General features: G+C 53.7%; 1 protein-coding gene across 1 annotated transcript; it reads left to right on the forward strand.

Annotated features, from left to right (window-relative positions):
• The first annotated feature begins 467 nt into the window (after positions 1–467).
• On the forward strand, positions 468–11335 carry TICAM1 (TIR domain containing adaptor molecule 1). Its single transcript, XM_003938825.3, has 2 exons — positions 468–599; positions 8806–11335. Exon 2 carries the CDS (start codon positions 8942–8944, stop codon positions 11036–11038), a length of 2097 nt encoding a protein of 698 aa, XP_003938874.1. The 5' UTR covers positions 468–599; positions 8806–8941; the 3' UTR covers positions 11039–11335.
• The last annotated feature ends 16152 nt before the right edge of the window (positions 11336–27487 follow it).

Consider the following 27487-nt stretch of genomic DNA (forward strand, 5'->3'; position numbering starts at 1 on the left):
ATTAGCCACGAAAAAGTAGCCGGGAATGGTGGCCAATGCCTGGAGTCCCAGCTACTCAGGAGGCTGAGGCAGGAGAATTGCTTGAACCCGGGAGGTGGAGGTTGCAGTGAGTTGAGATCGCGCCACTGCACTCCAGCCTGGGCCACAGATCGAGACTCTGTCTCAAAAATAAATAAATAAATAATAGAAATAAAACATGAAAACAGCTGCTGCGTTTACTTTCTGGGAAGCACGGGTCACGAACGGAGCTGATCTCACCCTTGCAATCACTTTCTCCTCTGCGCCCCCAGCCCAGACGACCTGTGGCCTCCCCGCCCCGCGCCCTGCACACAGCGCGTGCTCACACCTGCCGAACGTGACCGCCCGGGCTGGGGAGAGAGGGCATGGGTGCGGGGCGCCCCCTGGGACTTTCCCGGTGCCGCGGGGCTGGACCCCGAAACCGTGACGTCACTGCCCACACCCACCCGGGACGCGGAAGGGGCGGCGCGCTTCCTCCCAGGGCTTGGGCCGCGGGGTGGAGCCGGCGACCTCGGCGCGCTGTTCCCGGGCACCTCCGCAGAAGCCCCAGGCCCCCCAGGACCCCGCGGTGTGGATCCCTGGTAGGTGGGGAAGCGGCGAGGACCGCACGAGGTGGACAAGGTCGGGGGGGGGTGTTGGGGGGTGGCCCCCACCCGCTCCGCCTGCCGGGACTCCAGGCCACCTGGCCTTCCTCTTAGGGCCCCGGGGCGCCTGGCGCCGCGATTGGGAGGTTGAGGTTTTTCTTAACCGCCAGCTCCCCTCCCGGGTGGTCCAGATCCTCCCCAGCTGTCGAGATCCCCCTCAGCACCCCGACTTCCTCCCCAACAACCTGACCCCTCCGCCAAACCCCGGATTCCTCCCCAACACCCAGGATTCCTACCTGAATGAAACTATATTCCTCCTCACCCCAAATTTTGACACCCAGGCTTCCTACCTGACACCCCATGTTTCTCCCAACACCCGGATTTTCTCTCTGACACCCCGGATTCCTCCCTGATATCCAGGATCCCTCCCCAATACCCCATTTCCTCCTGACACCCGGATTTCTCCATGACACCCAGGATCCCTCCCCAATATCCCAGATTTCTCCCTGACACCCCGTATCCTCTCTGACACCCCGGATTCCTCCCCAACACCCAGGATTCCTACCTGAAACCCTGTATTTCTCCTCACCCCAAATTCCTGATACCCAAGCTTCCTCCCTGACACCCCATGTTTCTCTCAATGCCCTCAATTTCTCCCTGACACCCTGAATTCCTCCTTGACACCCAGGATCCTTCATCAATACCCTAGATTCCTCCCAAACACCCCAAATTCCTCCATGACACCCAGAATCCCTCTCCAATACCCCAGATTCCTCCTGAACACCCTAAATTCCTCCTTGACACCAGGATCCCTCTCTGACACCCTGGATTGCTCCCCAACACCCAGGATCCCTCCCAAATGCTCCAGATTCCTCCCCAACACCCCAAATTATTCCCTGACACCCCGAATTCCTCCCTGACACCCAGGATACCTCCTCAATAGCCCAGATTCCTCTCGGACACTCTAAATTCCTCCCTGATGCCCAGAGACGGGGTGTGTGAGGGTGTTGGGGGTGGCCCCGCACCTACGATGCTGGCCAGCACCCCAGGCACCTGTCCTCCCTCTTAGGCCCTGGGGCCCTGTAACCCCCAACACCTTTCTCCCCCTCCTAAGACTTATCCAGCCACATGGGCTTCCTCACTGTTCCTCCACCTCCCCAGGCCCAGTCCTCACCTGCCCCAGGGCCTTTGGACAGGTGGCTTCACCTTCCTGAAGCTTTCTTCCACCATCTCCACCCAGCCTCCTCGCTCAGCTCCTTCCGATGTCAGCTCAATGTCACTTCCTGTCCCCAGAGGCCTCCCTTGACTACCGTGGTCCCCTGTAACCCCTTCCCAGCCAGTCTTTCAGAGCCACACAGGTCCCCTGGCTCATGGCCTTCCCTGGACTTTTCATTCTCTGAAATGACCTGGGGTTGTTTTCTCGCTTACTCTTGGTCTCCCTGAACCAGACTGGGAGCTCTCTGAGGGCAGATGTCCCCGTCGTGATATGCAGTAGCACTTTGAACAGTTCTTGGCCCTAGTAGGTGCTCACTAAATGCATATTCAATGCATGAAGAGACTGTATGAGAGTGTGGGGGGTGGGAGAGAGTGGGAGAGAAGAGGAGGTTTCAGATACAATTAAAATATTCTAAAAGGACGAGGAGGGAGGATCATTTGAGCCCAAGAGTTCAAGACCAGCCTGGGCAGCAGAGCAAGACTCCATCTCTACCAGAAAAAAAAAAAAAAAGAAAGTTAGGGCCGGGCACAGTGGCTGATGCCTGTAATCCCAGCACTTTGGGAGGCCGAGGTGGGCAGATCACGAGGTCAAGAGATCGAGACCATCCTGGCCAACATAGTGAAACCCCGTCTTTTAAGAAAGGAAGAGGGGGGGGGAGAAAGGAAAGAAAGAAAGAAAAAGAGAAAGAAAGGAAGGAAGGAGGGAAGGAAAAAAGAGGGAGGGAGGGAGAGAGAGAGAAAGAGAGAAAGAAAGAAAAGAAAAAAAAGAAAGAAAGTTAGCCAGGTGCAGTGGTTTATGCCTTTAATCTCAGCACTTTGGGAGTCTGAGGCAGGAGGATCGCTGAGCCCAGGAGTTCAAGGCTGCAGTGAGCTATGATCGCAACCACTGCACTCCAGCCTGGGTGACAACGTGAGACCCCATCTGGAAAAAAAAATGAAATGGGGGCTGGGTGCAGTGGCTCATGCCTATAATTCCCACGCAGATCACCTGAAGCCAAGAGTTTGAGACCAGCCTGGCCAAGATGGTGAAACCCCATCTCTACTAAAAATACAAAAAATTGGCCGGGCGCAGTGGCTCACACCTGTAATCCCAGCACTTTGGGAGACCGAGACGGGTGGATCACAAGGTCAGGAGTTCGAGACCAGCCTGGCCAAGATGTTAAAGCCCCATCTCTACTAAAAACACAAAACTTAGCTGGGCACCGTGGCACGTGCCTGTAATCCCAGCTACTCAGGAGGTTGAGGCAGGAGAATCGCTTGAACCTGGGAGGCAGAGGTTGCAGTGAGCCGAGTTTGCGCCATTGCACTCCAGCCTGGCTGACAGAGTGAGACTCCATTTCAAAAAAAAAAAAAAAATTAGCCGGGTGTTGTGGTGCACATAGGTAATCTCAGCCACTGAGGAGGCCGAGGCAGGAGGACCACTGGAACCTGGGAGGTGGAGATGGCAGTGAGCCAGGATGCACAGCACTCCAGCCTGGGAGACAGAGTTCTGTCTAAAAAAAAAAAAAAAGAAAAAGAAAAAAAAGAAATGAAATTAACATCAAAAATGTTTTTAAAAAGGAAGAGGAAGAGAAAAAGTCTGCCAATATATATTGTCACACTAATATTATATCAAGCTCTGGCTTCTTGCTGGGGACTGGTCTAAGCTTTTTAACCCTATTTTCGCCTTGAAGCTTCAAAACAGACCCCGCTGCCGGGCACGGTGGCTCACGCCTGTAATCCCAGCACTTTGGGAGGCCGAGGCGGGTGGATCACAAGGTCAAGAGATCGAGACCATTCTGGTCAACATGGTGAAACCCCGTCTCTACTAAAAATACAAAAAATTAGCTGGGCATGGTGGCGCGTGCCTGTAGTCCCAGCTACTTGGGAAGCTGAGGCAGGAGAATTGCCTGAACCCAGGAGGCGGAGGTTGCGGTGAGCCGAGATCGCGCCATTGCACTCCAGCCTGGGTAACGAGCGAAACTCCGTCTCAAAAAAAAAAAAAAAAAAAAAAAAACCAGACCCCCCATTCATGCTAAGTACCATGTTCACGTGGGTGTTACAAATGAGGAAACTGAGGCTGGTAACGGACCACACAAGTTGGCAAGTGGCACAGCCAGAACCCCCCCCCCGCCCCCGTGGGTGTTTTTGTCTCATCTGGCGCCTGCTCTTCAGGGTGGGGAGTGGACTGTCGCAGCCATGGATAGTGAGGAATGAAACTCACCGGGTCTCCAGAAGATGGAGGTGGCAATAGGCCAGGGAGGCTCGTGGGGGAAGCAGTCACTGAATTATGGTTGAGTTCAGGCCCGTGGGCAGAGAGAATGAGAAGAAAGACCATGTGATTTTAGAGATTTGCCAGGCGTTCAGGTGGGGGTGGTCCTGCCTCGATGATTCTAAGTCTGGCTGGCTTTGTCGTGTTTTCTCCCAAACTCCCCTGAGTCCTTGTAAGCAGGAGTCAGTCTTGCATGGTAATGTTTCCAGGGCACCTGTGTGCTAGCCACTGCTTTAAGAGTGCTGTATGGTGGGCCAGGCGTGGTGGCTCACACCTGTAATCCAAGCACTTTGGAGGCCAAGGCGGGCGGATCACCTGAGGTCGGGAGTTCAAGACCAGCCTGACCAACATGGTGAAATGCTGTCTTAAAAGAAAAAAAAAAAAAATAGAGTGCTGTACGGGCCTGGCATGGTGGCTCATGCCTGTAATTCCAGCACTCTGGGAGGCGGAGGCAGGCAGATCCATTGAGATAAGGAGTTTCAGACCAGCCTGGCCAACAGCCTGAAACCCTGTCTCTACTAAAATTACAAAAATCAGCCAGGTGCAGTGGCTCACGCCTGTAGTCCCAGCACTTGGGGAGGCCGAGGCAGGCAGATTGTCTGAGGTCAGGGGTTCAAGACCAGCCTGGTCAATGATGTGAAACCCCGTCACTACTAAAAATAAAAATTAAAAAAAAAAAAAGCTGGGTATGGCAGTGCACACCTATAGTCCCAGCTACTCGGGAGGCTGAGGCAGGAGAATTGCTTGAACCCTGGAGGTGGGGGTTGCAGTGAGCCGAGATTGCACCACTGCACTCCAGCCTGAGTGACAGAGCAAGACCCCAGCCCCTGAAAAAAAAAAGAGTCCTGGAGGAATGAACTCATTCACCCTCACAACTAACCCTAGCTGGAAGAGCTGAGCACGGTATCCATTTCATAGATGGGGAGACTGAGGCTTTTTTTATTTTTTTGGACGGAGTTTTGCCTTGTTGTCTAGGCTGGAATGCAATGGCACGATCTCAGCTCACTGCAATCTCTGCCTCCCGGATTCAAGCAATTCTCCTGCCTCAGCCTCCCTACCTGGGATTACGTATATGCGCCACCACACCCAGCTAATTTAGTATTTTTAGTAGAGACGGGTTTCTCCATGTTGGTCAGGCTGGTCTCAAACTCTTGACCTTGTGATCCGCCCATCTCAGTCTCCCAAAGTGCTGGGATTACAGGCGTGAGCCACCACGCCCAGCTGAGACCCAGGTGCCCATGACCTGCCCAGGGTCACAGCCTGGACATGCCAGAGCTGAGGCTAGAATCCCAAGGGCATGTTTCTACCTGTTGCTGTCCCTTGCCCTGGAGGTGACTCATTTCACATGGGTGTGGGGTCAGCCTGGCAGGCCATAGCCCTCAGATGGAAGGAGTGAACTTCTCTCACTGCTAATTATTGCCCCGTGGGAATGTGGGCCCAGTGTGCTCAGACTGTTGATTTTCCGAGAGAATCCGGAATGCCGGAGTTTTACACAAAGCCTCTTTGTTCAGTGTTGGCAGTGATTTCAAGGTAATTTCAGTCTCACATTGCTTTGCCAGTGGGGTTGTCCAGGAGTCTCTGAATTTAAAAAATACATGTATTTTACTGAGGCTGGTGCTGGTGGCTCATGCCTGTAATCCCATCACTTTGGGAGGCTGGGGCGGGTGGATTATTTGAGATGAGGAGTTCGAGACCAGCCTGGCCAACATGGTGAAACCCTGTCTCTACTAAAAATACAAAAATTAGCCGAGCATGGTAGCAGGCTCCTATAATCGCAGCTACTCAGGAGGTTGAGGCATGAGAATTACTTGAACCCAGGATGCAGAGGCTGCAGTGAGCCAAGATCACACTACTGCACTCCAGCCTGGGTGACAGAGTGGGACTCCATCTTAAAAATAAGCATAAAAATATATATGTGTATATTACTGATGTACAGTCTGGGTGCAGTGAATCCCAGGGTTCTGGGAGGCCAAGATGGGAGGATCACTTGAACCCAGGAGTTCCAGAGTCACCTCTACAAAATATTAAATAATTAGCTGGGTATGGGCCGGGCGCGGTGGCTAACGCCTGTAATCCTAGCACTTTGGGAGGTCGAGGAGGGTGGATCAGCTGAGATCAGGAGTTCGAGACCAGCCTGGCCAACATGGGGAAACCCCGTCTCTAGTAAAAAATTCAAAATTAGCCAGGCGTAACAGCGGATGCCTGTAATCCCAGCTACTCAGGAGGCCGAGACAGGAGAATCGCTTGAACCTAGGAGGCGGAGGTTGCGGTGAGCCGAGATCGAGCCACTGCACTCCAGCCTGGGCAACAGAGTGAGACCTTGTCTCAAGAGAAAAAAAAAATCTGGAAGGGGCCGGTCACAGTGGCTCAAGCCTATAATCCCAGCACTTTGGGATGCTGAGGCGGGCAGATCACCTGAGGTCAGGAGTTCAAGACCAGCCTGACCAATATGGTGAAACCCCATTTTTAAAAAAAAAGAAAAAAGAAAAAGAAAAAAGGAGTCAAAAGGCTCAATGGGTTCTAGAAGCAGAGAGTCTGGGTTCCAATCCAGCTGTGTCCCTTATGAGTTGTGTGACTCTGGACTACTTAATCAACTTCTCTGTGCCTCTGTTTTCTTGTGTCAAAAATGGGCCATACCCCAATATTACTGGACTGTGGTGGAGATGTCTGAAACAGTGCTGGCCAACAGAAATAGAGCATGGTGCAGCCACGCACAGCGGCTCACACCTGTAATCCCAGCACTTTGGGAGGCTGAGGCTGGCAGACCACTTGAGGTCAGGAGTTCGAGACCAGCCTGGCCAACATGGCGAAACCATCTCTACTTATAAAAATTAGCTGAGTACAATGGCGGATGCCTGTAATCCCAGCTACTCAGAGGGCTGAAGCAAGAGAATTGCTTGAACCTGGGAGGTGGAGGTTGCAGTGAGCCGAGATCATGCCATTGCACTCTAGCCTGGTCAATGCAGTGAGACTCCATCTAAAAAAATAATAACAATAAAATAAAAATTAATCCTGCATTTAATAATAAATTTTATTTAACTCAGTATATCCAACATGTTTCAGCATAAAACATCATGAATGAAGCATCTTCCATATGTTTTTGAGACGGGGTCTCACTCTCTTGCCCATGCTGGAGTGCAGTGGCACGGTCTCTGCTCACTGCAGTCTCGATCTCCTGGGCTCAGGTGATCCTCTGGCCTCAGCCTCCCAAGTGCTGGGACCACAGACAAGCACCACCACACCTGGGTAATTATTTTTTTTTTATTTTTATTTATTTATTTATTTATTTATTTATTTATTTATTTATTGAGACGGAGTTTCGCTCTTGTTACCCAGGCTGGAGTGCAATGGCGCGATCTCGGCTCACCGCAACCTCCGCCTCCTGGGTTCAGGCAATTCTCCTGCCTCAGCCTCCTGAGTAGCTGGGATTACAGGCACGTGCCACCATGCCCAGCTAATTTTTTGTATTTTTGGTAGAGACGGGGTTTCACCATGTTGACCAGGATGGTCTCGATCTTTTGACCTCGTGATCCACCCGCCTCGGCCTCCCAAAGTGCTGGGATTACAGGCTTGAGCCACCGTGCCTGGCCAATTATTTTTATTTATTTTTATTTTTTTATAATATTCACCTGGGTACAGGTGGGTTAAGGCTGAAAAGGGCGTTAGCCAATTATTTTTATTTTTATTTTATTTATTTAGAGATGGAGTTTCACTCTTGTTGCCCAGGCTGGAGTGCAATGGCCTGATCTTGGCTCACTGCAGCGCATTCTCCTGCCTCAGCCTCCCACGGAGGGATTATAGGCATGCACCACCATGCCCAGTTTATTTCTTATATTTTTAGTAGAGACGGGGTTTCTCCTTGTTGGTCAGGCTGGTCTCGAAGTCCTGACCTCAGGTGATCCGCCCACCTCAGCCTCCCAAAGTGCTGGAATTACAGGCGTGAGCCACCGCACCCAGCTGATTTTATTTATTTGAGACATTGTTTCACTCTTGTGGCCCAGGCTGGAGTGCAGTGGTAGGATCTCAGCTCACTGCAACCTCTGCCTCCCAGGTTCAAGTGATTCTCTTACCTCAGCCTCCTGAGTAGCTGGGATTACAGGAGTCCACCACCACACCTAGCCAATTTTCTGTATTTTTAGTAGAGACGGGGTTTCACCGTGTTGGCCAAACTGGTCTCAAACTCCTGATCTCAGGTGATCCACCTGCCTAGGCCTCCCAAAGTGCTGGGATTACAGGTGTGAGCCACATCTGGCCTTTTTCTTTTTCTCTCTTTTTTTTTTTTTTTTTTGAGACGGAGTTTCGCTCTTGTTACCCAGGCTGGAGTGCAATGGCGCGATCTCGGCTCACCGCAACCTCCGCCTCCTGGGTTCAGGCAATTCTCCTGCCTCAGCCTCCTGAGTAGCTGGGTTTACAGGCACGCGCCACCATGCCCAGCTAATTTTTTGTATTTTTAGTAGAGACGGGGTTTCACCTTGTTGACCAGGATGGTCTCGATCTCTCGACCTTGTGATCCACCCGCCTCGGCCTCCCAAAGTGCTGAGATCACAGGCGTGAGCCACCACGCTGGCCTCATGACATTTTGCAGAGGAGGACATAGAAGTTGGAGGTGGCATGTTCTCAAGGTCTCCTTGCTAGGTCTTGGTGGCAGGCGGGGAAAGCAGACAGGGGCGTGTGGGCCGCCTTCCCGTGCTGACCTTTCTTTGGGGTAACTGTGTTTGCCTGTCCTGTTTCCTACAGATCTGCTTGGGGTGCTCCGGCGGAATCTGGAACAGTGAATGGGTAGAGGGCGCCGGGCGTGCAGAAGGCGGGCAGTGTGGAACATGCCTTCACCGCCCCCAGCTTCTGCCGCCCGAGGCCAAACCCACCTGTGCCCATGGCCTGCACGGGTCCGTCACTTCCCAGCGCCTTCCACATCCTGGGCACAGCGGGTGAGGAAAAGCTCTTGTATCTGAAGCACAAGCTGAAGACTCTGCGCCCAGGCTGCCAGGGGCGGGATCTTCTGTACGCCATGGTGCTGCTGAAGCTGGGCCAGGAGACGGAGGCCAGGATCTCTCTAGAGGCACTGAAGGCCGATGCCGTGGCTCAGCTAGTGGCCCGCCAGTGGGCTGGCGTGGACAGCACCGAGGACCCGGAGGAGCCCCCGGACATATCCTGGACTGTGGCCCGCTTGTACCACCTGCTGGCTGAGGAGAAGCTGTGCCCAGCTTCGCTGCGGGACGAGGCCTACCAGGAAGCCCTCCGTACCCTCAGCGCCAGGGGCGACCACCGGCTGGGGGAGCTCCAGGATGAGGCCCGGGACCGGTGTGGGTGGGACGTGGCTGGGGATCCAGGGAGCATCCGGACACTCCAGTCCAATCTGGGCTGCCTCCCACCGTCCTCGGCTTCGCCCTCTGGGACCCGGAGCCTCCCTTGCCCCATCGATGGCGTTTCACGCTGGAGCCAAGGGCGTTCCCTGAGGTCAACTGGCAGCCCCGCCTCCCTGACCAGCAACTTGGAAATCAGCCAGTCCCCCACGATGCCCTTCCTCAGCCTGCACCACAGCCCCCACGGGCCCAGCAAGCTCTGTGACAACCCCCAGGCCAGCCTGGTGCCCGAGCCTGTCCCTGATGGCTGCCAGGAGCCCGAGGAGATGAGCTGGCCCCCCTCAGGGGAGATTGCCAGCCCCCCAGAGCTGCCAAGCAGCCCACCCCCTGAGTTTCCTGAAGTGGCCCCAGATGCAACCTCGACTGGCCTCCCTGATGCCCCCGAAGCTTCAGAAACCAGCACCCAGTTCCCGGTGGAGTGCACCGAGGAGTCTGCAGGTCCCCAGTCTCTCCCCTCGCCCATTTTGGAGTCCCTCAAAAAGCCCTGCCCTGTCAAAGACCAGACAGCACCCCAACTTTCTGTAGAAGACACCACCTCTCCAAATACCAAGCCAAGCCCATCTGCTCCCACCACCCCAAAAACATCCCTTCCTCCTCCTCCTCCATCAGCCCCTTGTTCAGCTCACCTGGCCCCCTCCTCCCCGTTCCCTTCCTCTCTGGAATCGCCATCGGAGCAGAAATTCTATAACTTTGTGATACTCCACGCCAGGGCGGACGAGCACATCGCCCTGCGGGTCCGGGAGAAACTGGAGGCCCTTGGCGTGCCTGACGGGGCCACTTTCTGTGAGGACTTCCAGGTGCCCGGGCGCGGGGAGCTCCGCTGCCTGCAGGATGCGATCGACCACTCTGCCTTCATTATCCTACTTCTCACCTCCAACTTCGACTGCCACTTGAGCCTGCACCAGGTAAACCAAGCCCTGGTGAGCAACCTCATGCGACAGGGGCCATCAGACTGTGTCATCCCCTTCCTGCCCCTGGAGAGCTCCCAGGCCCAGCTCAGCTCCGACACAGCCAGCCTGCTCTCCGGGTTGGTGCGGCTGGACGAACACTCTCCGATCTTCAACAGGAAGGTGGCCAACACCTTCACGTCCCACAAGCTTCAGGCCCGCAGGGCCATGTGGAGGAAGGAACAGGACACCCGAGCCCTGCGGGAACAGAGCCAACACCTGGACAGTCAGCGGGTGCACGTGGCCGCGATGAACTCTGCATACTCGGCCTACCTCCGGAGCTATTTGTCCTGGCAGGCACAGATGGAGCAGCTCCAGGCGGCTTTTGGGAGCCACATGTCATTTGGGACTGGGGCACCCTTTGGGGCTCAAATGCCCTTTGGGGGGGGCCAGGTGCCTCTGGGACCCCCACCAGCCTTTCCCACTGGGCTGGGGTGCCCGCAGCCTCCGCCCCTGCACGGGTGGCAGGCTGGTACTCCCCCACCGCTCTTCCCACAGCCCCCAGCCTTCCCTACAGCCTCACCTGTGTCCCCTCAGAGCCCGGGACTGCAACCCCTCATTATCCACCATGCGCAGATGGTACAGCTGGGGCTGAACAACCACATGTGGAACCAGAGAGGGTCCCAGGCACCCGAGGACAATACGCAGGAGGCAGAATGACTGCTGTCCTGACCACCTGGGGAACACACCTGAACCCAGGCATCAGCTTTGGGCAGGACCCCATAGACCACCCTGATCTGTCCTGTCCCTTGGGGACAGTGGAAGATGAAGTTATCTGCCAGTTTCAGGACATTGCCCGGTAGCCCTTCATTTAGGACAAAAAGGACGCTCCGGCCTTTAAGGTGGCCAGAACTGGACATGGTGTTTACAATTCCAACCTATTTCTGGGTGAGGGTTCTTGGTGGTGGAGGTATTGCTACCGTCTTTTAATTATAATAAATATTTATTTTACGCTTCTACAGCGCCTGTCTTCTGGGACACCCTCTGCCCGCTATTTGTTGTAAAACACGTGGCTCCCGCGCCTACAAAAGGGAACCGCAAGCAGGAAGTGCACGCCTCTTGGAGGGCATAATCCGGAAGTTGTCCTCATCTGCCCTCATCCCACTGGCCAGAATGTGATCACATGGTGCTACTCCTGCCGCAAGGGACGCTGGGAAATGTAGTCCTTTCTGAGCAGCCATGTGCCTTGCCAAGTCCTCGTTCTAATATCCCGAAAAGTGGAAGAAGTTATTGTTGGGGGTCGGGGGCGGTGTAGCCTGGGCAACATGGTGAAACCCCAGCTGTACAAATATACAACAATTTGGCGGGCCTGATGGTGCACACCTGTAGTCCCAGCTACTCTGGAGACCCAGGAGGGAGGATTGCTTGAGCCCAGGAAGTGAAGGCTGCAGTGAGCTATGAATGAATGAATGAATTGGAATGAATGTCACTGAGTGAATGACACTGGGAGACATTTAGCAGTTTTCACTGCAGCGCTTCCTTTTTCTCTGGGGTCTGCCTTGATGCCCCCACCAAAGTTGGACTGTGATGCCACTGTGTGACCTTGGGCAAGTGCCTCACCTCTCCGAGCCTCTGCTTTTTCCTCTGAAAAATGGGTCTGTGGAGGCTGTTGTGTCGAGGCCTCAGCGGATCGTATGCAGAACCACATAAACACCAAGTACACCAAGCCTGGGTAGCAGGTGCAGTGCTCATTAAGTGTGGGGACCCACGTGGAGGGGATTGAGCTTTTTCAGGGTGACAGAACTTCTAAGAATCAGGATGGAGCCAAGGTTTGTTGGACACTTAGCATTTATTGATTCTGGAGTGTCTAAATATATAAACGAGACTAGGTGCTGTGGTGGCTCACACCTGTAATTAATCCCAGAACTTTGGGAGGCTGAAGTGGGAGTGTTGCTTGAGGCCAGGAGTTCAAGACCAGCTTGTGAACCGTCACAAAACCCCATCTCTTTTTTTTTTTTTTTTTCCTGAGATGGAGTCTCACTCTCTCACCCAAGCTGGAAAGCTGTGGCAAGATCTTGGCTCAATGCAACCTCCGCAAACACACTTTCATCCTCAAAATAACCCCTCGAGGTAGAAGCTTCTATGATGGAACCACCCTAGAGATGGGGAAAACTGAGGACCAAAGAGATGAATTCTGAGCCAGGCGTGGTGGCTCACACTTGTAATCCAAGCACTTTGGGAGGCCGAGGTGGGCGAATCACAAGGTCAGAAGATTGAGACTATCCTGGCTAACACGGTGAAACCCCATCTTTACTAAAAATACAAAAATAAGCCGGGCATGGTGGTACGAGCCTGTAGTCCCAGCTACTCCGGAGGCTGTGGCAGGAGCATGGCTTGAACCCAGGAAGCAGAGGTTGCAGTAAACCGAGATTGCACCACTGCACTCCAGCCTGAGTGACAGAGCAAGACTCTATTAAAAAAAAAAAAAAAAAAAAGGCCGGGCTAGGTGGCTCACGCCTGTATTCCTAGCACTTTGGGATGCCCAGGTGGGTGGATCACATGAGGTCAGGAGTTCAAGACCAGCCTGGCCATCATGGAGAAACCCCATCTTAAAAAAAAAAAACGCCGGGCGTGGTGGCTCAAGCACTTTGGGAGGCCGAGACGGGTGGATCACGAGGTCGAAAGATCGAGACCATCCTGGTCAACATGGTGAAACCCCGTCTCTACTAAAAATACAAAAAATTAGTTGGGCATGGTGGCGCATGCCTGTAATCCCAGCTACTCAGAAGGCTGAGGCAGGAGAATTGCCTGAACCCAGGAGGCGGAGGTTGCGGTGAGCCGAGATCGCGCCATTGCACTCCAGCCTGGGTAACAAGAGCGAAACTCTGTCTCAAAAAAAAAAAAAAAAAAGAGGTGAATCCTCACTCCAAAAGTCACACAGATCTGAAATGGGGAGATTGCAATGGAAGAAGCTGAACTTCCAAGGGAGGAAATAAAGGAGGGTCCCTGAAGGTGAAATTGGACCCACTGAGCCTGGAGGCTGATGTCTCCCTCCCGCCTGACAACCTGGTTTGACCTTGCAGGCTCCTTCCTTCCTCCACGGCCGGGCCACGTGGAAGGACGAGGCTGGCATGAATCACCCGGCAGCCAGGCACCGTTTGCTATTTTAGTCGCTGACTCAGACTCTGTCAGAGCTCCGGTCCCGGTGGCAGCTGCGGCGGCCCTGAAGTGAAACCCAGGGAGCAAAGTTCTGAGATGAGATTCCGGGGTGGGGTGGGGTTGTTCCCCACAGAGCGTTTCGGTCCATCCAGACCGGAACCAGCTGCAAATACCTGAACAGGGGGGCAGTGAACTGGCTATTTCTTCATTCGACCAACATTCATCGAGCACCTACCGTGTGCTGGAAATTCTCCCAGACACTGGGACACCTCCCAGAAGTGATTAGTCACCTGCTGTCATTTCCGTAAGGGAGGAGAGGAAGGAATAGTAAACACGTTATCAAAGAAGGAAGCAAAAGAGTTTCAGAAAGGGAAGAGGCTTCAGGCCAGGGGCAGAGGCTCACACCTGTAATCTCAGGACTTTGGGAGGCCAAGGCGGGTGGATCACCTGCGGTCAGGAGTTCGAGACCAGCCTGGCCAACACGGTGAAACCCCGACTTTACTAAAAATACAAAAATAAGCTGGGTGTAATGGCGGGTGCCTGTAGTCCCAGCTACTTGGGAAGCTGAGGCAGGAGAAGTGCTTGAACCCGGGAGGTGGAGGTTGCAGTGAGCCATGATCCCGCCATTGCACTCCAGCCTGGATGGCAGAACAGGACTCTGCCTGAAAAAAAAAAAAAAAAAAAAAAAAAGCTGGGTGTGGCAGCTCACATGTGTAATCCCAGCACTTTGGGAGGCCAAGGTAGGCAGATCACAAGATCAGGAGATCGAGACCATCCCGGCTAACACAGTGAAACCATGTCTCTACTAAAAATACACACACACACACACACACACACACACACACACACACACAAATTACCCAGGTATGGTGGCTGAGGCAGGAGAATCGCTTGAACCCAGGAGGCAGGGGTTGCAATGAGCCAAGATCGCGCCACTGCACTCCAGCCCGGGTGAGAAAGTGAGACGCAGTCTCATTAAAAACAAACAAACAAAAAAGAAGGCCGGGCGCGGTGGCTCAAGCCTGTAATCCCAGCACTTTGGGAGGCCGAGGCGGGTGGATCAAGAGATCGAGGTCAAGAGATCGAGACCATCCTGGTCAACATGGTGAAACCCCATCTCTACTAAAAACACTAAAAATTAGCTGGGCATGGTGGCGTGTGCCTGTAAACCCAGCTACTCAGGAGGCTGAGGCAGGAGAATTGCCTGAACCCAGGAGGCGGAGGTTGCGGTGAGCCGAGATCGCGCCATTGCACTCCAGCCTGGGTAACAAGAGCGAAACTCTGTCTCAAAAAAAAAAAAAAGAAGAAAGAAAAAAGGAAGCCTTGGAAGGAATAAGCAAGAAGGGGTGGTGCAGAACTTCAGTGGGCGTGGCTGGAGTTGAGACCCAGGGGGAAGAAAAGGAAATGGTCGTGGGGAAGAGCTGGAGGTGAAGGTGGGAATGACCTTCTAGGCAGAGGGCACAGTCCATGCAAAGGCCCTGGGGCAGGACTGCACGTGGCGTGTTGGAGGAACATTGAGGAGGCTGGAGCAGAGTGAGCTGGGGGAGAGAGGGAGGAGGGGAGGGTGAGGAGGCGATGGGGCAGGTCAAGCAGAGCCTGGTGGGTCATGAGGCGGACTTGGACTTTGACCCCGAGGGAGGTGGGAGCCACGGAGGGCTGTGGGCAGAGGAGGGAGGGGAACTGACTCTGGTGCTCACAGGTGCCCTCTGGTGGCCACTTCAGGGAGGACAGACCTTGTTGGGCAAGGGCAGAAGCTGGGGCACCAGGGCAGAGGCGGGGTCTGCGTGAGTGATGCTGGGGCGGCCGGACCAGGTAGAACCGAGAGGAGACGTGGCACATTCAGGGTGTGTCCGGTTCAGAGAACACTTTCCCCGTTCCTGAAAGCCACTAGACAAGATGCTTCCCCGGGAAGCTTCACCCGTCCCAGGTCAGGCAGGCTGTGCTGAGAAGCCCCGTTGGCCTTGGCAGCAGGAACAGCGGGTTCAAGTCCTGGCTTCTCCCGGCAGTTCTGTGGCACCTGACGCAAGGCACAGCCCTTTTCCTCTTTTTTATTTTGTGATGGAGTTTCGTTCTTCTTGCCCAGGCCGGCCTGCAATGGCGCAATCTCAGCTCACTGTAACCTCCACTTCCCGGGTTCAAGCGATTCTCCTGCCTCAGCCTCCTGAGTAGCTGGGATTACAGGCACGCGCCACCACACCCCGCTAATTTTTTCTTTCTTTCTTTCTTTCTTTTTCTTTTTAGTAGAGACGGGTTTCTCTATGTTGGCCAGCCGGGTCTCAGACTCCCAACCTCAGGTGATCTGTCCACCTCCGCCTCCCAAAGTGCTGGGATTACAGGCATGAGCCACCATGCCCAGACACTTCTCCTCCTCCTTCTTCATTTTGTGATGGAGTTTTGCTCTTCTTGCCCAGGGTAGAGTGCAACGGCACTAACTTGGCTCGCTGAATCCTCCACTTCCCGGATTCAAGTGATGCTCCTGCCTCAGCCTCCCAGGTAACTGGGATTACAGGTGACTGCCACCATGCTCAGTTAATTTTTTGTATTTTTAGTAGACACGGGGTTTCACCATGTTGGTCGGGCTGGTCTCGAACGCCTGATGTCAGCTGATCCACCCACCTTGGCCTCCCAAAGTGCTGGGAAGACAGGCGTGAGCCACTGCGCCCGGTCCCCAGCCTTTTTCTGGGCCTCATCTTCCTCATCTGTGGCTTGGACCAGTGATCTCCGGTCTGGCACTCCCATTCCTACCTGCCTCCACGTGCCTCCTGTAGATCTGTAAAAGAGGGTCACTTTGAATGCTGCCAGGGACAGGCATGGTAGCTCACGTCTGTAATCCCAGCAGTTTGGGAGGCCAAAGTGGGAGGATCACATGAGGCCGGGAGTTTGAGATCAGCCTGGACAACATAGTGAGACCCCCATCTCAATAAAATGAAATGAAATAATGAAATAAAAAGCCAGGCATGGTGATACCCACCTGTTGTCCCAGCTACTTGAGAGGCTGAGGCAGGAGGACCCCTTGAGCCAGGAGGTCAAGGCTGCAGTGAGCTATAATGGCATCACTGCCCTCCAGCCCAGCCTGGGTGACAGAGCTAGACCTGAGATCTTGTCTAAAAAAAAAAAAAAAAAAAAAAAAGGCCGGGCATAGTGGCTCACGCCCGTAATCTCAGCACTTTAGGAAGCCACGGTGGGTGGATCACTTGAGGTCAGGAGTTCCAGCCTGGCCCACATAGCAAAACCCCATCTCTACCAAAAATATATATAAATTAGCCAGACATAGTGGCATGTGCCTGTAGTCCCAGCTACTCGGAAGGCTGAGGCAGGAGAATCACTTGAACCCGGGAGGCAGAGGTTGCAGCGAGATGAGATCGTGCCACTGCACTCCAGCCTGACAGGGCAAGACTCCACCTCAAAACAAAAAAATCCCCCAGGACCTGAAGGCCTTATCCCTGGGGGGTATCCAGACCCTGGGCCAAGGGGACCATCATTGTCCCCAATTTACAGATGAAGAAACTGAGGCCTAGAGAGGTGCAGTCACTTACCTGAGGTCACACCACAGCCACATAACTGCAGGGGCAGAAGAAAAGAAAGAGCCAGGTGTTCTCTCCTGGATTCTAGCCCACACAGAGGCTGTGTAGACGGTGAAGTCATTGCCTCCATCCTTTTTTTTTTTTTTTTTTTTTTTTTTTGGAGACAGGCAGAGTCTTACTCTGTTGCCCAGGATGCAGTGTGGTGACAATATCTTGGCTCAATGCAACCTCCACCTCCCAGGTTTAAGCGATCCTCCTGCCTCAGGGATTACAAGTGCATGCCACCACGCCCGGATATTTTCTGTATTTTTAGTAGAGACGGGGTTTCACCAAGTTGGCCAGGATGGTTGCGAACTCCTGACCTCAAGTGATGCACCCACCTCAGCCTACCAAAGTGCTGGGATGACAGGTGTGAGCCACCACTCCCGGCTTGTGAATTCCATTTTTTTTTTTTTTTTAAAGACGGGGTTTCACCATGTTCGTCAGGCTGATCTTGAACTCCCCACCTCAGGTGATCCGCTTGCCTTGGCCTCCAAATTGCTTGGATTATGGGCGTGAGCCATCACATCCGGCCCATGAATTCTTTTGATAAGCAATGATTGAGCACTCGCTGTATGCAAGTCTCTGCTGGGCCCTGGAAACAGAGTTATTCCCTGGCCTGGTTCACTGGGAAGCGAACGAGGAGGAGGTGGATTTACCCATCCGTTTATTTGTCAACATTTATTAAGCACCTGCTGCATGCAGTGGTCACTGTGGAGGTGACCAAGAGAAGTCTGTTTTGCCTCCTTAGGAAAAAAAATCTGTGTTGTCCAGTGCTGGAGAGACACAGTATCAGGAAGTTATGGGGTGATGAGAACTCTGATGGGGAAGCTGCGGGACTCCAGAGGGGACCCTAGACTGGCCTTGGGGGAATTAAGGGAAGTTTCTGGAAGAAGGAAGTTAAGACCTCGCGCCTATGTCGGAATGAGAATGGGCTAGGAAGAGATTTCCTTTTTTGGAGTGCAGGGGCACAATCTCAGCTCATTGCAACCTCTGCCTCCCGGGTTCAAGCGATTCTCCTTCCTCAGCCTCCCCAGTAGCTGAGATTATAGGCACCCACCACCACACCTGCCTAATTTTGTATTTTTAGTAGAGACGGGGTTTCACCGTGTTGGCCAGGCTGGTCTTGAACTCCTGACCTTGTGATACACCTGCCTCAGCCTCCCAGAGTGCTGGGATTACAGGCGTGAGCCACTGTGCCCGGCTAGGAAGAGAGTTCTAAGAGGTGGGCGCAGCTCGCGTGAAGGTCTGGAAGGAAGATGGGCAGTTCCAGGCAGAACCAGGTCCCCAGCTCTAGGCGCTCTGCCTGCCGCAATTTGCTCTGCCACGATTTGCGCTGCCCCGGCGCCCCCTGGTGGCCACCGCCCGCCGGCCCCACGTGGCCACGAAGGTCCTGGTTCCCTGGGAGCCTGACAGCCTTGAAGAAAAATAGGAAGGAAAAAAAAAATGGGAAAATGTCCCCTCTATTTAAAAACCGTGAAATGTGGCTAAATAACAGAGGATTTCTTTCTGGAAGTCAGTACACACAGACAGGCTGGGCCGGGCAGCTATGTGGGTCTATGTGCTTGGAATGATCTCTTTCTGATATATATTTTTTTGAGACCGAGTCTCACTCTGTCACCCAGGCTGGAGTGCAATGGCGTGATCTCAGCTCATTGCAGCCTCCGCCTCCCAGGTTCAAGCTCTTCTGCCTCAGCCTCCCGAGTAGCTGGGATTACAGGCATGTGCCACTACACCTTGCTAAGTTTTGTATTTTTAGTAGAGACGAGGTTTCACATATGTTGGCCAGGCTGGTCTTGAACTCCTGAGCTCAGGCAATCCTCCCACCTCCACCTCAAATGTTCGCCTGTTCTCTGGGCCCAGAGAGGGTAGTGTTTTGCCCAGGGTCACACAGCGTGTGTGTGGCTGATGCTTGACTTGGGTGGAGCTTGGTAGTGTTGGATTTTTATTTATTTTTATTTATTTATTTTTGAGATGGAGTCTTGCTCTGTCACCCAAACTGGAGCGCAGTGGCGAGATCTTAGCTCACTGCAAACTCCTCCTCCTAGTTCAGGCAATTCTCGTGCCTCAGCCTCCCAAGTAGCTGGGATTGCAGGCACAGGCCCTCACAACCGGCTAATTTTTGTATTTTTAGTAGAGACAGGGTTTCACCACATTGGCCAGGCTGGGTAGTACTGCCTTTTAAAATTATTATTTTTATTTTATTTAAATAGAGACGGAGACTCGCTCTGTTGCCCAGGCTGGCTTTGAACTCCTGGCCTCAAGTGATCCTCCCACCTCGGCCTCCCAAAGTGCTGGGATTACAGGCGTGAGCCACGGGGCCCGGCCAGCACTGCTGTGTTGGAATCAATGATCTACATCTCCAAGAGGAAGAGGATAAAGTGGCTCTCCCTCTCCCGTCCCAGCCGCCTGGTTCTTCCCAGAGACAACCACGTGGCTGATTTGTATCACATCTGTCCCCCACCCCGGTTCATTCCCCTGGAAGCTGAGCCAGGGCCTGTCCCTCTGCCTACAACCCTCCCTAGCTCCCACCTCTTTTGGGGGGAAGAGCCCAAGTCCACCCCATGGCCCTGTACACCTGCCCTGTCCCCTCCCGCCCTCCCATCCTCCCTCTCTCCCCATCCTCACTCTGCTCCAGCCACACGGGCCTCCTCACTGTTCCTCACCTGCACCAGGTGCGACCCCGCCCCAGGGCCTTTGCTCAGGCTGTGCCCTCTGCCTGGAGCGCTTTTCGCCCAGGCGTCTTTGCAGCTCTCTCCCTCACCACCTCGGAACTTAGTTCAAATGTCACTTTCTCGGTCTGAGCTTCGCTAAGAGGCACTACATTTAAAGTTCATTTTAAATCGCATCTACCCAAATCCTTTCCTCTGCTCCGAGACACTTTATATAAGATAATAATAACTGCAGGCTGGATGCAGTAGCTCCTGCCTGTAATTCTGGCACTTTGGGAGGCCGAGCTGGGCGGATCACCTGAGGTCAAGAGTTCGAGACCAGCCTGGCCAACATGGTGAAACCCCCGTCTCTACTAAAAATACAAAATTAGCTGGGTGTGGTGGTCCAGCCTGTGATCCCAGCTATTCAGCAGGCTGAGGCAGGAGAATCGCTTGAACCCAGGAGGCTGAGGTTGCAGGGAGCTGAGATCATACCTTTGCCCTCCAGCCTGGGCAACAAGAGTGAAACTCTGGCAAAAAAAAAAAAAAAAAAAAAAGAACCATAAACATGACAGTAATATTTTGTTTCGGTATTACAATTCTGGTTTGTTTCTGTTGTTTTGTTTTGTTTTCTGAGATAGAGTCTTGCTCTGTCACCTAGGCTGGAATGCTGGCGTGATCTCAGCTCACTGCAACCTTCACCTCCCGGGTTCAAGCGATCCTCCTGCCTTAGTCTCCCAAGTAGCTGAGACTACAGGCGCCCATCACTTCGCCTGGCTAATTTTAGTAGAGATGGGGTTTTGTCATGTTGGCCAGGCAGGTTTCGAACTCCTGACCTCAAGTGATCCACCCACCTTGGCCTCCCAAAATGCTGGGATTATAGTCGTGAGTCACTGCGCCTGGCCCGTTGTTTCTTTTTTTTTTTCCCCCTCCCTACCTCCCTCCTTTCTCTCTCTCTCTCTCTCTCTCTCTCTACCTCTCCCTCTCTCTCTTTCTCTCTTTCTTTCTTTCTTTTTGACAAAGTCTCACTCTGTTACCCAGGCTGGAGTGCAGTGGTGCAAACTCAGCTCACTGCAACCTCCGCCTCCCGGGTTCAAGTGATGCTCCTGTCTCAGCCTCCCGAGTAGCTGGGATTACAGGCGAATGCCACCATGCCCGGCTAATGTTTTTATATTTTTAGTAGAGACGGGGTTTCACCGTGTTGGCCAGGCTGGTCTTGAACTCATGAACTCAAGTGACCCACCTGCCTTGGCCTCCCAAAGTGCTGGGATTATAGGAGTGAGCCACTGCGCCCAGGCCTGTGGCTTCTTAAGTGGACACGTCAGTGGCTTTTACTGTATTCACTGTATTATGCAACTGTCACCACTATTTCCAGAACCTTACATCACCCCAAAAAGCACCGCGGGAAACATCAGCTGACACCCTCCACCGCCTCCCCGCCAGCCCCCGGCACCCACACATCCCCTTCTGTCTCTCTGGACGGGCCTGTCCCAGACACTTCATAGAAATGGTATCACACAGCGTGGCCTTTTGTGTCTGGCTTCTGTCACTGAGCAAAACATGAGTATCTCTTGTGATGCCCACTCTGTTTTTTGAGACATGGTCTCCTGCTGTCACCCAGGCTGGAGTGCAGTAGCGAGATCATGGCTCACTGCAGACTTGAATTCCTGGGCTCAAGCGATCCTCCTGCCTCGGCCTCCCAAAGTGCTGGGATTACAGGTGTGAGCCACTGCACCCAGCCCTCCCTCCCTCCCTTCCTTCCTTCCCTCCCTTTCCTCTTTCTCTCTCTTTCTCTCCCTCCCTCTCTCTCTTTCTCTCTTTCTTTCTTTCTTTGAAGGACTCTCACACTGCCACCCAGGCTGGAGTGCAGTTGCTCAATCTCGGCTCACCGCAACCTCCACCTCCCAGGTTCCAGCAATTCTCCTGCCTCAACCTCCCGAGTAGCTGGGATTATAGGCACGCGCCACCACCCTCGGCTAATTTTTTGTATATTTATTAGAGACGGGGTTTCACTATGTTGGCCAGGCTGGTCTCCAACTCTTGACCTCGTGATCTGCCCATCTCGGCTTCCCAAAGTGTTGGGATTACAGGCGTTTGCCATTGTGCCCAGCCCCTTAGTTTCTTCTAGAAGAATCTGTTGCCCTCGTGGGGTTGGCACGATGCTCAGCCTTTGCCAGGGGTCACTCTGATGCCGAAGCCGGAGGTCAGTGTGCCCCAGGCCTTGGTCCGGCCCTGCAGGCTCCCTCCAGGAACCGAAAGGAGGAAGTTTCTGAGGCTACACAGAATAAAGGGCCTTCTGGAAGTAGGGGCAAGGGTGGAGCTTCTGGGGACCTCTTCCTGTCCTGTCCTTCCTGTGAAACTCTTACACCCACCACCCATCCCACGCCACGACCCAGAAACTGCTCTGCTCGGCCACACACGGTGGCTCACGCCTGTCATCCCAGCACTCTGGGAGGCCGAGGCGGGTGGATCACGAGGTCAAGAGATCGAGACCATCCTGGTCAACATGGTGAAACCCCGTCTCTACTAAAAACACAAAACATTAGCTGGGCATGGTGGCGCGTGCCTGTAATCCCAGCTACTCAGGAGGCTGAGGCAGGAGAATTGCCTGAACCCAGGAGGCGGAGGTTGCGGTGAGCCAAGATCGCGCCATTGCACTCCAGCCTGGGTAACAAGAGCGAAACTCCGTCTCAAAAAAAAAAAAAAAAAAAAAAAAAAAAAAAATTTAAAACAAAATAAAACAGACCGGGTGTGGTGGCTCATACCTGTAATCCCAGCTACTCAGGAGGCTGAGGCAGGAGAATCGCCTGAACCCGGGAGGCGGAGGTTGCAGTGAGCCAAGATCACACTACTACACTCCAGCCTGGGCGACAGAATGAGACTCCATCGCAAATAAATAAATACACAAAATAAAAAATAGACGAGGTGCAGTGGCTCACGCCTATAATCCCAGCACTTTGGGAGGCTAAGGTGGGCGGATCACCTGAGGTCAGGAGTTTCAGACCAGCCTGACCAATGTGGAAAAACCCCATCTGTACTAAAAATACAAAATTAGCTGGGCGTGGTGGCGCGTGCCTGTAATCCCAGCTACTCAGGAGTCTGAGGCAGGAGAATCGCCTGAACCCAGGAGGCGGAGGTTGCGGTGAGCCGAGATCGCGCCATTGCACTCCAGCCTGGGTAACAAGAGCGAAACTCCGTCTCAAAAAAAGAATAATAATAATAAAATTTTTTGGCTGGGTGCAGTGGCTCACACCTGTAATCCTAGCACTTTGGGAGGCTGAGGTGGGTGGATCACCTGAGGTCAGGAGTTCAAGACCAGCCTGGCCATAATGGTGAAACCCCATCTGTAAAAAAAAAAAAATTAAAAAAAAAAATATATATATATATTTTTTTGAGACAGAGTCTTGCTCTGTCTCCAGGTGCCAGGCTGGAGTACAGTGGCGCGATCTTGGCTCACCACAACCTCCGCCTCCTGGGTTCAGGCAATTCTCCTGCCTCAGCCTCCCGAGTAGCTGGGACTACAGACGCGTGCCACCACACCCAGCTAATTTTTATATTTTAGTAGAGACGGGGTTTCACCATGTTGGCCAGGATGGTCTTGATCTCTTGACTTCGTGATCTGCCCGCCTCGGCCTCCCAGAGTACTGGAATTACAGGCATGAGCCACTGCACCTGGCAATAAAATTTAAAACAAGGGCCGAGCGCGGTGGCTCACACCTGTAATCCCAGCACTTTGGGAGGTTGAGGCGGGCGGATCACGAGGTCAAGAGATCGAGACCATCCTGGTCAACATGGTGAAACCCCGTCTCTACTAAAAATACAAAAAATTAGCTGGGCATGGTGGCGCGTGCCTGTAATCCCAGCTACTCGGGAGGCTGAGGCAGGAGAATCGCCTGAACCTGGGAGGCGGAGGTTTCAGTGCACTGAGATTGAGCCACTGCATTTCAGCCTGCGTGACAGAACGAGATTCCATCTCAAAAAAATAAAAAGAATAAAAAGAAACGGCTTTGCTCCAGGCCCTTGGTAACCTGGTGCTGCTAAATCCAGGGTCACTTCTCCACCTACCTTGACCTCTGGCCTCTGTCACTCTGCTCGAGCTACACCAGCCTTCCCGCTGTGCCTCCAACATGTGAGGGGCGGTCCTGCCTCAGGGCCTTTGCACAGACTGTGCCCTCTGCCTGGAACGCCCTTCCCCCAGGTCCCTGCACGGCTCCTTTGTCACTTCCTTCAGGTCTTTTTTTTTTTTTTGAGACGGAGTTTCGCCCTTGTTACCCAGGCTGGAGTGCAATGGCGCGATCTCGGCTCACCGCAACCTCCGCCTCCTGGGTTCAGGCAATTCTCCTGCCTCAGCCTCCTGAGTAGCTGGGATTACAGGCACGTGCCACCATGCCCAGCTAATTTTTTGTATTTTTAGTAGAGACGGGGTTTCACCATGTTGACCAGGATGGTCTCGATCTCTTGACCTCGTGATCCACCCGCCTCAGCCTCCCAAAGTGCTGGGATTACAGGCTTGAGCCACCGCGCCCGGCTACTTCCTTCAGGTCTTTGCTCAAATGCCACCCTCTGGCTGAGCGTGGTGGTGGGAACCTGTGGTCCCAGCTGGTCTGAAGGCTGAGGTGGGAAGTTCGCTTGAGCCCAGGAGTTCGAGGCTGCAGTGAGCTATGATCCATCACTCACACCACTGCACTCCAGCCCGGGTGACAGAGCGGAAAGCCGTCTCTTGATTTCCTGTTCTATCAGAGTCCTCACTGTTACAGGCGCTCCGAATGAAGAGACCCCCTAAACAGGCTTTGTGTGAGCAACATGGCTGTTTATTCACCCCGTTGCGGGTGGGCTGAGTCTTGGACGAGAGTCAGCAGAGGGCCGTGGGATAGGAGTTGGTTTTATAGGGTTGGGGTAGGCAGTGGAAAGTGACAGAAGTTACAGTTCAGGGTGGTTTTGGCAAACCAGAGCGGGGTGGGGTGTTGTCGGGGTGGGGGGTGTGTGTCACAAGGTCCAAGGTCCAGTGTCACAAGGTTGGCCTATCAGTTGAGGCAGGAACGGTTAAGGCAGGAACAGGGGCAAAATATTGCAAGGTTGGTGAATCAGGCTGCCGGGTCCAATGTCACAAGGTCGACTCAGACTTTCTGGTTCCGGGAGTTCATCTGGAGGTGTCTGTGTGGGCTACAGGGTCACCATGGCGTAGTTCATGGTGCCGTCAGTTTAAAGAATCTTGAATTCTTGCCTTTTTTTTTTTTTTTTTTTGAGATAGAGTCTTGCTCTGTTGCCAGGCTGGAGTGCAGTGCAGTGATGCCATCTCGGCTCACCGCCACTTCCACCTCCCGGGTTCAAGTGATTCCCCTGCCTCAGGCTTCTGAGTAGCTGGACTACAGACACGCACCATCATGCCGGACTATCTTTTTGTGCTTTAGTAGACACGGGGTTTCACCATGTTGGCCAGGCCGGTCTTGAACTCCTGATCTCAGGTGATCTGCCCGCCTCAGCCTCCCAAAGTGCTGGGATGACAGGCGTGAGCCACCGCGCCGCTGGGTAGTTAGATTTTAAGGGGATGATGAGGGGTGAGTGACTTGTAGCAAGGGATGGGGAGGTGGTTCCCTCACCCTAGGCTGAGGTGCGGGGACATAAGGGGAGCTCTTGAGGGACGTGCGTGTTCCGGGAGGAGGGCGCCAGTGAGGTGTGGCCGTAGCCCAGGAGGAGTTAAGGAGGCAGACGATTTGGCTGGGACAGTCCGGCCTCACACGGGAACTGGACACGTGGGGATGATTAGGAACAGCGCTGGCCTAATTGACACCAGACGTGGGGAGTTTGGAGAGGCCCAGAGGCCTTGGCGCCAATTCCCACAACGGTGACGGAGGCCAAGGAGACAGGTCCTTGAAAATTCAGAAGGCGGCCTGGAGTGGGTGGTCCCGGTGTGGATTAAGAGTGGGGGGACCCACCCTCCCCGAAGCTCGGCGTGAGTGACGGTTCAGGGGCCTCTGAGATGTTCGCGCAGTGTCCGTCTTCAGCCACCAAGCCAAGCCGCAGCGACGTGAGTCAGACACTCCGACGTTCCATGGGGTCCCCCGGCACAGACAGGGAGGAAGCCCCGGCCGCCGCGGGCGTTCCTTGGCCCAGGGGCCAGGTTTCCGACGCTTGAAGCAAGGTCCGGGAGGGGCAGCTGGCCTTGAGGTTTCTGTGAGCGGTGGTGTGGCTGGGGTCTGTCTTACGGCCGAGGCAGGTGTCCCTGGTTCTGAGGTGCCCTGTCGCCCGGCAGCTTCTTCCCTGTTATCAAACACCTTGAAGGCGAGGTTGATTAACTTCTGTTGTGGGGTTTGAGGGCCAGATTTTTTTTTTTTTTTTTTTTTTTTTTAAGAGATGGGGTTTCACTATGTTGGCCAGGCTGGTTTCGAACACCTGACCTCGGGTGATCCACCCATGTCAGCCTCCCAAAGTGCTGGGATTACAGGCGTGAGCCACCGTGCCCGGCCAAGGGCCAGATTTTCATGTTTGTAGCTTTTATTTATTTATTTTTATTTATTTATTTTTTTTTTTGAGACGGAGTTTCACTCGTTACCAGGCTGGAGTGCAATGGCACGATCTTGGCTCACCGCAACCTCCGCCTCCTGGGTTCAGGCAATTCTCCTGCCTCAGCCTCCTGAGTAGCTGGGATTACAGGCACTCGCCACCATGCCCAGCTAATTTTTTGTATTTTTAGTAGAGACGGGGTTTCACCATGTTGACCAGGATGGTCTCGATCTCTCGACCTCGTGATCCATCCGCCTCGGCCTCCCAAAGTGCTGGGATTACAGGCTTGAGCCACCGAGCCCGGCAATGTTTGTAGCTTTTATAATGTCAGGGGCTGATTGGACGATAAACGTTTTTCAGGGGACAGAGTAAAAGTAAAGAGGACATTGAAGTCGCTGCCAGTGACGTTATAGGACTGGGTTAAGGATTGGAACGCTTGTATATGTTCAGAAGGATCTGCTGAAAAAGAGCCTGTCCGTTGGCCGATTTTGCGGGGGAAAGGTTGGATAAAGAGAAAGGAACGTGCACCCTAACTATGCCTTCGGCTCCAGCCGCCTCTCGAAGGGGGAATCGTTGGGGGGTGCAGAGGAGGTAGCTTCGGAACTAAACTGTAAGCCGGACCAGGTATGACGTGGGAGGGGACAGCAGGGGCGTAAGAAGGCGGGCTGTGGGCAGAGGAACAGGAGGAGGCTCTTGGGCGGGGGCTGGTGCTGGGATTAGGGTCTGGTTGGGACGGGTGGGGAGGAGAAGGGTCGATGGACAAGGAGGATTCCGGGTCACCGGCCGAGGCAGGCAGGGCAGGCAGAAGGGAGACAAGGACAATTTGGGACGGGCTGCGTTAAGAGCAGAGATGAGAGAGGCATTGGAGCATGAAATAAAGTCCTGGACGTTCGGCACTTCAGACGGCTTGCCCATTTGTTAACAACAATTGTTTAGGTCTCAGGCCGGGCGTGGTGGCTCACGCCTGTAATCCAAGCAGTTTGGGAGGCCGAGGAGGGCGGATCACACAGTCAGGAGATCGAGACCATCCTGGCCAACGTGGTGAAACCCCATCTCTACTAAAGATACAAAAAAAGGCCCGGGTGCGGTGGCTCACGCCTGTAATCCTAGCACTTTCAGAGGCCAAGGTGGGTGGATCACCGGAGGTCGGAGGTCAGGAGTTCAAGACCAGCCTGACCATCATGCTGAAACCCCATCTTTAAAAAAAAAAAAAAAAAAAAAAAAAAATTAGCCGGGCATGGTGGTGCACGCCTGTAGTCCCAGCTACGTGGGAGGCCAAGGCAGGAGAAACG

Source organism: Saimiri boliviensis, chromosome 14 (assembly GCF_048565385.1).
Source record: "Saimiri boliviensis isolate mSaiBol1 chromosome 14, mSaiBol1.pri, whole genome shotgun sequence".
In the NCBI taxonomy this organism is placed as follows: Eukaryota; Metazoa; Chordata; class Mammalia; order Primates; family Cebidae; genus Saimiri; species Saimiri boliviensis.

What these genes read in the sequence shown, in the direction of transcription:
- TICAM1 (XM_003938825.3), top strand. Translation starts at nt 8,942, where the DNA reads ATGGCCTGCACGGGTCCGTCACTTCCCAGCGCCTTCCACATCCTGGGC.